The following is an 11,500-nucleotide window of genomic DNA, read 5'->3' as shown; positions in this document are numbered from 1 at the left end:
GCACTGGAAAATTATATAACGTTTAAAATTACTGCCTGCATTAATCACGCATTGTACGTCTCAAAAACACAAGCTTTTAATCTTTAAAATATTTTTAAAAACATATTCATTTTTCAATCCGTGTTTTATTAAAATATAATTATAAAAATCACACATTATTTACGTCATTACGCATAGTCTATAGATATGTGTGTGTGTGTGTGTGTTTTTTTTTTTTTTTTGATGTTGGGCTTATCTGGCTAAACTAAAAAAATCCTGCATTGTGAAACAGCCCAGATCACTCTTGATTATTAATATATTAAGTGTTTAAAAAGTTAAATCTTCGTGCGAATAACAAATTTAAAGAGCAAAAATACTTTATTAATAATTATATATATATATATATATATATATATATATATATATATATATATATATATATATATATATATATATATATAATAAAATATAAAAAATAAAATATTATCTATATTAATGCTATAATGGTTATTTCGGACACAAAATCTATTAAATAGATTTTTTAAGTATGTGTTTAAACGTGTTTAAATGTTATTTACACTGTTTAAAACATTTCTTAAAATATGTCCAATTCTGCTTGTTGTCGTGGAGGAACTAAAACAGCAAGACACTGGGTGCGTCCTAAACCGCATACTGGTGCACTAAATAGTATGTGTGAAGATAGGGCACCACTGTTAGACTCGCCTCCGCTAGTGCAGTGTATGAAGGAAAGACGTGTGTGTGGTTTGAGATGTAACCGTCGATAATAACGTTTAAAATCTGTTGATGTCTGCTCAGGGAGAGGTGCGTCCCAGATTGCACACTACGTCACTAAATAAGATGTATGTAGAAAGATACATGTTATAGTGTTTAAAGGGCACCCGCTTTAGGTCTGTCTTCTTAACTCTAGGCACAAGTGAAGTTTGTGGTTTGGGACGCAGCCGCTGGTTCACTTCTGCGGAAACACGTCAAGAGAGAAAGTGGGTTCCGAGGAATGACCGAAATTTTGGCGCGTTCGTTGGTCCTCTGATGTTCTTCTCTCTTCTTTGGGTTTTTACGTAGTTTAAGACTTAGTTTCCGTGTTAAAGCTCCGAGATGACGGGAGTTTTCGAGTCTCCGAAGACCAGAATCAGCGCCGAGATGATCTCACAGTTCGTTAATAAACCTGTGTGTTTTGTTGGGCGAGTGGAGAAGGTAAAAACACAAAAAAGCGACACCGTCCGTGTTTTAATGTAGATTAAAGCTATTTAGCGCTTAAAGTCATCTTTATTACTGAGGTCTGAGTGGATTCGTCCCTGGCTGGTGGAGCAATACGGAGTTTAACTTGATGATTCACTCGAATTATCTGTTCCACCTTAAATAAAGAGTCAGACGCTCTACTGTCCCCTGTGCCAGAGCAGCTTCGGCACTATTTAAGGTGGAATCGGAAAATTCCAAAACTATACAAGTGTGTGACCCCCACAATACTTATTTTTACACTTACGATCCACTTTTATCAGCTCCACTGACCTTACAGGTTCACATTGTAGTTCCACAGTGTAGTACAGCTGTTGCTCTGCACACTTTGTTAGCCCACTTTCACTCTGTTCTTCAATGATCAGGACCTCCACATGACCACCACAGAGCAGGTGTGATTTGGGTGGTGGGTCACCCTTAGTGTTAGTGTGTGCTGTCCTGGTACGAGTGGATCAGACACAGCAGTGCTGCTGGAGTTTTTAAACCCTGTGTCCACTCTCTGTCCACTCTGTGAGACACTCCTCCCTCGTTGGTCCACCTTGTAGATGTAAAGTCAGAGACAGTAGCTCTGATCTGTCGCTGCACAGTGTGTGTCGCTCGTCCTCTAGTCCTTCATCAGTGACACAGGACGCTGTCGGCTGGGTGTTTTTGGTCGGTGGACTGTTCTCAGTCCAGACACTGAGGGGTTTAAAAACTCCAGCAGCACTGCTGTGTCTGATCCACTCACACCATCACTACACACTGTCAGCATCACTATGGGACTGAGAATGATCTACCACCACAAATCATGTGGGGGTCCTTACCATTGAAGATCAGGGAGAACGTGGGGTCATTGGACCGGGCAAAATGGACAGTGACTGTAGAAACAACGTTATTGTATTGTTCTGACTCTTGGTGGTATTTTGCAGTGTTTTTTTGCCAGTCAAACACTTTATGATTTAAAATGATGGAGTGGAATATCATCAGATATCGTCTGTGTGTTCATCTCCAAGAGTGTTGAACCGTCCAGTGATACGCTGTTAACAGCAGCTCGTCTGAGCCTGGGAGCCTTGTGCAGTGGGGGGAGACCAAGGTAGTGGAAATGGAGATTAAATAGGCAGAAAATACAGAGTGATAATACCTTAAAAATCCTCTTAAGAAGGACTTGACTGATGGCTTCTCATACATTGTTTCATTAGGTTATTATCAAAGCCTGTGAAACAACATTTTGTAGTCTTGTTTTTGAGTCTGCTAAGCATTGCCACTAGGCGGCGCAAGTGTAGCAGCTACAGAAGCACACTAGGCTTGGTGCAGGAGGGCTTTAGATCCACATGAACCTTCTCCATAAAATGGTAGTGTACTTTTACCAACATCTCTCAGGGTTTTTACTGTACACAGATTTAAAACACGTGAGCTGTTTCCAAGCTGTTATACAATTCTAGTTATACTGTATCTCACTTCATTCACCAATGCTTACAGTTTGCCTTTAGCAGAGAGCTTCAGGTAGTAGCTTTGAAAGAATATTTGGAGTGTCCCTGTCTTTATGAACAAGCGTTGAGATTTGGGAGTCCCTGGTGACATCCCGTGGCGCTTTTTCACTGCATGGTCCCTACTCTACTCAACTCGACTCTAATGCAAAGGCAGGTAGTTACGTTTGGTCCTGATATCTAGAACTGGGTTCTTTTGTAGTACCTGATCTTCTGTGGATCCAAGTGAGTAGAGCACAGACTACATGTGATGTGTAAACCTTACAGTGCTCTGATTGTCCAGAGAGACTTTACAATCTCGGTGAAATGCAGACGTCCAGCACAAACTTGCCATCGGTAAAATCTCCAGCTACAACAGAGATCACGTTCATTTTTATCCAACTCACAACAGCAGCTCGTAACACTACACTGTGGTGTTTTGAAGAGGTTCTAACGATGAAGGAATCCGACAAGAACTCTACTGAACTGATGACGGAGCTGTGTTCAGTTCCAAACCACAACACGCCAATACACCTTGAGAAAACAATGCTTAACTTAACCGCTGGTGGTTGATGTGGTTTCCAGAGCCTGCTGTTCTCATTAGAGACAGGGATTTGTGACTTCAGCAGCTACAGAGAAAGCAGTGGGGAAATGAGACGGGTACCGGGGACCAAAGAGCGAGTAGAGCCAAGCAGCGTAGGTACCACGCAGCGGAAAAGCGCCATTAGCCTCACGTCTGCCGAGTGATTGAGTCTGAGCCTTTACCTGAAATAGAACTGCACATTGTTCCTCTGCCTCACACTCCATCCATTCATTATCTGTAACTCTTATCCAGTTCAGGGTCACGGTGGGTCCAGAGCCTACCTGGAATCATTGGGTGCAAGGCAGGAATACACTCTGGAGGGAGCGCCAGTCCTTCACAGGGCAACACACAGACACAAACCGGAGCACCCGGAGGAAACCCACGCAGACACAGGGAGAACACACCACACTCCTCACAGACAGTCACCTGGAGGAAACCCACACAGACACAGGGAGAACACACCACACTCCTCACAGACAGTCACCCGGAGGAAACCCACGCAGACACAGGGAGAACACACCACACTCCTCACAGACAGTCACCCGGAGGAAACCCACACAGACACAGGGAGAACACACCACACTCCTCACAGACAGTCACCCGGAGGAAACCCACGCAGACACAGGGAGAACACACCACACTCCTCACAGACAGTCACCTGGAGGAAACCCACACAGACACAGGGAGAACACACCACACTCCTCACAGTCACCTGGAGCGGGAATCGAACCCACAATCTCTAGGTCCCTGGAGCTGTGTGACAGCGACACTACCTGCTGCACCACCATGCCGCCTCTGCCTCATGCTGTAATTAATAAACACAGCTCTTTACTCATTCATAATACACTGCTGTCTGTTTATACACTGCCCCAGAGGAGGATGGGTTACCCTTTTGAGTCTTGGTTCCTTTCAGTGGTTCTTCGTCATGCTCTGAGGGAGATTTTCCTGCCACTGTCACATCCGTGGTGCTCACCTGGGACTCAGACCCGGAATTCTGTAAAAGTGCCTGGTATTAACAAGTGATATGTGATATAAGTGATAAACGAAAAAAAAAATTGAACAGATGGAAAAAAAATGCATAATATTTCTGGATATGTGCTGGTTTATGACATTGACAAAACCATTTAACATTTCCCGTGCTGTCAGTGTTGTACGAGCAGAGCCGAGGGGGTGTTAAAACCAAGGGAAGCCTACAGCTGAGGAACATAAACACAGAAATGGAGTTATCCGGGTAATCTATAAAGTCCAGGAGGCGGCCCCACAAAGCAGGAGCTATGACTTTGAGTTGGATAGCTCAAATCCGTAGTTGAGGTCTCTACTTTAGGAATCTCCATCAGCTCTCTTCCGAATGGACACGTATGACCCTGGGGCTAAACTGAGAAATCCTGTTTAGTGGAATATCCACTGGGGGCTCTTCCATAAAGCAGGATTTATGATTCAGCCAGATAAACCTAACCCTCTAAGAATATTGTTCTGCTCTTTTCCTAAAACCGGGAAATCCTGCTTTGTGGAATACCCCTTTTGAGTCAGAGTTGTGTACGGTCCAAAAAAAAGTAACGTTCCTCACCTCTTTTCCTTTGGGACTTATTGGGCTTATCTGGCTAATTGGAGAAACCCTACTTTGTGAAGTGCCTCTTAGATATAAACAATCCAATAAAACAAGCTACGTCAGGTTTAAGACATTCTTTCTGCAGAGCTCTTCATCACTAAGGAAGCAACAGATTACTTACACTGCCATTACTTCCAGCTCCCCACGTCAGATTCACTTTACCTGGCCAAGTGTGTGTCTCTCAGCGGGTACGAGTACGGATAAACCTGAATCCGTGTTGTAGGACACCGCTACAGCCGACGTTAGACCCGCAGAATCCTTCATGAACTCTCACGGGAGTCTGAACTTAAAGCCCTTGTCTCTTCTTCAACAGGTCCTTCCGACGGGAAAGTCCTTCACCTTGTCAGACGGAGATGGGAAGGTCGTGTCTGTGGAGCTTAATGAACCTGTAGGTGGCTTTTCCAAAGGAGTGTCCACTCTGCGCTAAGTTTTAAAGCACTCATTAACTGTGGCTGCTGACTTAGACAGGAGCAGTGTATAGACGGAGCTGCTGTAATCTAGACACCAGAGAGTTGTTAAGATATTTTATTTCTCTGTTGTTTCAGGAACAAATCAATACACAATTATTGCAGATGTATAATTACAGTACATTAAGTTATCTTCAAGTTTTGGCCACCAAACTTTTAGAATCTGAATATTAATTTTATTATACCTTTATTACAGGTTGGTTATAGACTTATCAGTCACTGTAGAGTTATCTACATTTACAGTTTCCCAGTCCTAATTCATGAAATGGCAGCGTATGCTTGTGAATCTAACTTTATTTTTGGTCTTTGATAGCCTCCAGTAGAGAAAGATGAATTGTTTTACACCAGTTTTGGTTGCAAGAGTTTTATATCTAGCCTGTGCTATCGACACTGTCAGAAAACGTGTTTTTAAATTTAACTTCTGTCACAGAGTTCAACCAAATCAGAAACAGCCAATCACCACACTGTGGAAATCGCATCAGTCACAATTAAACGATAGTGTAGCTGTCTACGTTCAGCGCTCAGAGTAAGAGGCAGATCTTGGTCATAAACACAGGCCTGGATATTTAGTCATTGAAAATAAATGCAATTTAAATCACATTTGGAAAAGTGGTGCAAAGTCACAATTAGATAATTTCCCCAACCCCCCTGAGCCTAAAGCTGAGAACGATCAGACGAATCTCCCCTGCCTTTTACCTTTCAGCTGGATGAAGAGTTGAGTGGAGTGGTGGAGGTTATCGGGATGGTGTCCAACAAAGGAACGATCATGGCTACGGCGTACATCTTGTTCAGAGACGAGAAGGGCATTCAGTTCGGTAAGGACCTCAACTTAGCTGTGCTTCCAGACACTTTCTGCACAAGCTATAAACATTCATTCATTCATTTATTCATTCATTCATTATCTGTAACCAGGACAACACACACTCACATAGTCACACACTCACACCTATGGACACTTTTGAGTCGCCAATCCACCTACCAACGTGTGTTTTTGGACCATGGGAGGAAACCGGAGCACCCGGAGGAAACCCATGAGGAGAACACACCACACTCCTCACAGACAGTCACCCGGAGGAAACCCACGCAGACACAGGGAGAACACACCACACTCCTCACAGACAGTCACCCGGAGGAAACCCACACAGACACAGGGAGAACACACCACACTCCTCACAGACAGTCACCCGGAGGAAACCCACGCAGACACAGGGAGAACACACCACACTCCTCACAGACAGTCACCCGGAGGAAACCCACGCAGACACAGTGAGAACACACCACACTCCTCACAGACAGTCACCCGGAGGAAACCCACGCAGACACAGGGAGAACACACCACACTCCTCACAGACAGTCACCCGGAGGAAACCCACGCAGACACAGGGAGAACACACCACACTCCTCACAGACAGTCACCCGGAGGAAACCCACGCAGACACAGGGAGAACACTCCACACTCCTCACAGACAGTCACCCGGAGGAAACCCACGCAGACACAGAGGGAACACACCACACTCCTCACAGACAGTCACCTGGAGGAAACTCACGCAGACACAGGGAGAACACACCACACTCCTCACAGACAGTCACCCAGAGGAAACTCACGCAGACACAGGGAGAACACACCACACTCCTCACAGACAGTCACCCGGAGGAAACCCACGCAGACACAGAGAGAACACACCACACTCCTCACAGACAGTCACCTGGAGGAAACTCACGCAGACACAGGGAGAACACACCACACTCCTCACAGACAGTCACCCAGAGGAAACCCACACAGACACAGGGAGAACACACATCACAGACAGTCACCTGGAGGAAACTCACGCAGACACAGAGAGAACACACCACACTCCTCACAGACCGTCACCCGGAGGAAACCCACGCAGACACAGAGAGAACACACCACACTCCTCACAGACAGTCACCTGGAGGAAACCCACACAGACACAGAGAGAACACACCACACTCCTCACAGACAGTCACCTGGAGGAAACTCACGCAGACACAGGGAGAACACACCACACTCCTCACAGACAGTCACCTGGAGGAAACTCACGCAGACACAGAGAACACACCACACTCCTCACAGACCGTCACCCGGAGGAAACCCACGCAGACACAGAGAGAACACACCACACTCCTCACAGACAGTCACCTGGAGGAAACCCACACAGACACAGAGAGAACACACCACACTCCTCACAGACAGTCACCTGGAGGAAACTCACGCAGACACAGAGAGAACACACCAACTCCTCACAGACAGCCACCCGGAGGAAACCCACGCAGACACAGAGAGAACACACCACACTCCTCACAGACAGCCACCCGGAGGAAACCCACACAGACACAGAGAGAACACACCACACTCCTCACAGACAGCCACCCGGAGGAAACCCACGCAGACACAGAGAGAACACACCACACTCCTCACAGACAGCCACCCGGAGGAAACCCACACAGACACAGAGAGAACACACCACACTCCTCACAGACAGCCACCCGGAGGAAACCCACGTGGTTTTATATATTATACAAAAAAAATTTTGTTCCGTGTAAACTTTTTGGCTTCTCCAGCCTCTGCATAACCCACTGAAATGTTTTCATCCTTCCTTCCTTCCTTCCATGGAGTTGTAGTTTAGTTTCTTTGTTTAGTGGCAGTTTTCTCACTCCTCTCTGAAGAACTAAAGTGTCAGGATTCTTCTTAAAATCAGCTTGATTTCCCCAAAGAAGAAAGTGGTTTCATCACAGGTTTTCACAAGATTTTAAAGCTTTTTGACAAAGTGTGAAGACATTTTCTTATGAAGGGATGGGAATGCAGCTGTACATTGGCAGGCTTTGTATCATATTTTTCAGAAAATCCATCTCATTGTTGTTGTTTTTTTTTCTTCTCTCCTTCCCTCAGATTTACAGCTGTACAATGAGGCCCTGAAAATCATTCACGACTTTCCTCAACATTACCCCTTCGGATCTTCTAGTGGTTAGAAAAAACGATGAATACACACTGTTTTCTTATGTGTATTTTGCCTTTTGTATTTAGTTTTTTCCTGTTTTCTTGGAAACTGTTTAAAAAAATTAAAAACTGTATAAAATGAAAATGTCGGTTTTGTGTTGTTCTTTAGAGACATGGAGTTCACTGTTGATCTGAGGCTCATCACAGTTTTGTTGGTTTACAGATGCGGGACGTTTTAAACTGGATATCAAACCAGAACTGAATTATTTAAATATAGTGTTACTCAGTACTGGTGTTGGGTTTTATCTGTTTTCTTATTTATTTTCTTTCATTCATTCATTCATTAATTATCTGTGACCCTTATCGAGTTCAGGGTGGCGGTGGGTCCAGAGCCTACCTGGAATCATTGGGCGCAAGGCGGGAACACACCCTGGAGGGGGCGCCAGTCCTTCACAGGGCAACACACACACACACATTCACTCACACACACACACCTACGGACACTTTTGAGTCGCCAATCCACCTCTAATTTATTTTATTATTTTTTTATGTTATTATATTTAGCTCTTTGTTCTTCTGATTTAAAGACGAGTCCAACTGTAGTCCCCCCACAGAGCAGGTATGATAACAGGTGGTGGATCGTTCTCAGAGCTGCAGTGACACTGAAGTGGAGGTGGTGTGTGTGTGTGTGTGTGTGTGTGTGTGTGTGTAGTGTGGTGCGGTGCTGTATGGAGTTTTTAAACCCCTCTGTGTCACTGCTGGACTGAGTATAGTCCACCAGCCAAAAACATCCAGCTGACAACTTCCTGTGTCACCAATGAAGGACTAGAGGACGACCGACACACACTGTGCAGCGATAAGGTGGACCAATGAGGTAGGAGGGTCTCACAGAGTAGTTATAGCTATCAATAACCACCTTACGCTGCAGCTGCTCCCCATTTTTGACTTCACATGTATCTGCCCACAGTTGTGCAGTTACGAGTTCCTTCGTGGAAAATAGTGCTGCAAAAGCATCTGCATTGATTTATGTTCTTACACTCTCAGAAAAAGTGTCACTGGTGGCACCATCAAGGGTTAATTTATTTTGTTCCATATTCTACAATGACTACATCAGTTGTGTTGATTTCATACGCCCCATTACATGTACAGAACTTGTATATATACATTTCTATAATGAAAATGTGTGTGTGTATATATATATATATATATACACACACACACCCTCTTCCAAATAAAGGGAAGAAACCTGAGCGTTAACACTATTGTTGCACCTTTAAAAGGTACATTTACACTGTACCTTTAGAAACAATAACATACAGGGGTTGGACAATGAAAGTGAAACACCTGGTTTTAGACCACAGTAATTTATTAGTGTGGTGTAGAGCTTCCTTTTGCGGCCGATAGAGCGTCAGTTCGTCTTGGGAATGACATACACAAGTCCTGCACAGTGGTCAGAGGGATTTGAAGCCATTCTTCTTGCAGGATAGTGGCCAGGTCTCTACGTGATGCTGGTGGAGGAAAACGTTTCCTGACTCGCTCCTCCAAAACACCCCAAAGTGGCTCAATAATATTTAGATCTGGTGACTGTGCAGGCCATGGGAGATGTTCAACTTCACTTTCATGTTCATCAAACCCATCTGTCACCAGTCTTGCTGTGTGTATTGGTGCATTGTCGTCCTGATACACAGCACCGCCTTCAGGACACAGTGTTTGAACCATTGGATGCACGTGGTCTTACTGGTGCAGTGTGGAGTTAATGAAGATTAGCCTCCAGGCTGCTCCAGTTTAGCCCTGAAACCTCCCACACCACAATGACAGGTGTTTCACTTTCACTGTCTAACCCCTGTATCTGTAGGGTAAAGGTTTTTCTGAGAGTGTGTGTGTGAGTTTTGGTTTAGAGGATTTAACGACAGCGATTTCAATGCAGCGTATTAATACACAATTTTTGTTATATTTTTTTGTTTAATAAAATGTGGTCATTTTTAATAATAAACAGTAAACAAAGTGACAGAGCGGGAGTGTGTCTGAATTTTTTATTACAAATTTTTATTTGTACACGTATTATAATCTCCATGGAAAAGCATTGACCAATAACGGATTATTCCAGCATCTTTAGCTGACTTCGCCCATGCTCACATGGCTGAATTCCATCACATCCTCACAGCAATGTTCCAGCATCTACTCCAAAGACTGTAAGGCAGAGAAGTTGATGGCCTTACTACTCCAGAAGTGTCGAATGAGCAGGTGTCCACATACTGTGGCAGGTCAAACACAGCCTGTTAGTAGCTCCAGAGAGAGATTTCCATCACTCCTCAACCTTGGTATGCTGGGAAAAACCTAATGAATTTTTTAAGTACATCCATCACCCGACATGACAAAGCACCTGGTGGAGACGAGGAGCCCAAATACTTTCTTCTGAAGCTTCAGTTGAGTCCTCATGTTCCCCTTTCCCCCTCTGATGAGACAAATTGCCTTTGACTGATAGAATCACTCTGTTAAACAAAGTGCTGAAGGATCCAGTGTGTTTTAATGGCGGTGTTTGGCGTTCTGTAACGCCAGGAGAAAGTGTTACTCTGAGAGGTTCTAATCGGGGAGAGGTACCCCCAGGCCCAGCAGCTGCCATGTTCCTGCAAGTCCAGGCCTAATGCTACTGTCATTGCTTGTGGGAAGAGTGTAGAGGAACGATACTCTTCTAACAATGTGCTTCTCACATCAACCTCAGCGTCTGTAGGTAATTTGTCAGCATAATTAAATCTGTGTAACAGGAAACAGCCTCAACTTTTATGGTTTTACAGTTTGCTCAGTTCACAGTGTTAAAACATTTCCCTGATGCAAACAACCAAGTAGGGTTCCATCTGTAGGACGTATATTTTAAATTCATGGTCTTTAATATACACTTCTATCCAGTGCAACACAAATTCTAGTCCTGTTACGGATGTAGGCTAATGCTGTGAAATATGTGGTGGCTAATAATTGGTGATGCATACAGTTGTCCATTTTGGTGTGTTTAGCTAACAAAGGGAACAATTGTAGTGGTTGCCAGAGACTGGGCAGGGATGGGACTCAGAGGGGAGCTCCCAGCATGCACTGCAGCTCCTCCATTTGTTGTTTAGGGGTTGTCTTTGGTGTTTTAGTTGGTGTTTAGTGAGATTTGAGATTGACCTGTTGTTGGATGAGGGCTCACAGACGGCGTGAATGGTGTCC

At 44.4% G+C, this 11,500-nt stretch overlaps 1 protein-coding gene across 1 annotated transcript; it reads left to right on the top strand.

Moving 5' to 3' along the window:
* Positions 1-813: 813 nt before the first annotated feature.
* Positions 814-8,407, top strand: rpa3 (replication protein A3). The gene is made up of 4 exons (XM_066675105.1): positions 814-1,191; positions 5,184-5,258; positions 6,041-6,152; positions 8,249-8,407. Exons 1-4 carry the CDS (start codon positions 1,093-1,095, stop codon positions 8,326-8,328), a joined length of 366 nt encoding a protein of 121 aa, XP_066531202.1. The 5' UTR covers positions 814-1,092; the 3' UTR covers positions 8,329-8,407.
* The last annotated feature ends 3,093 nt before the right edge of the window (positions 8,408-11,500 follow it).

Source organism: Hoplias malabaricus, chromosome 6 (assembly GCF_029633855.1).
Source record: "Hoplias malabaricus isolate fHopMal1 chromosome 6, fHopMal1.hap1, whole genome shotgun sequence".
NCBI classification, from domain to species: domain Eukaryota; kingdom Metazoa; phylum Chordata; class Actinopteri; order Characiformes; family Erythrinidae; genus Hoplias; species Hoplias malabaricus.
This window is presented reverse-complemented; position numbering and strand designations above follow the sequence as displayed.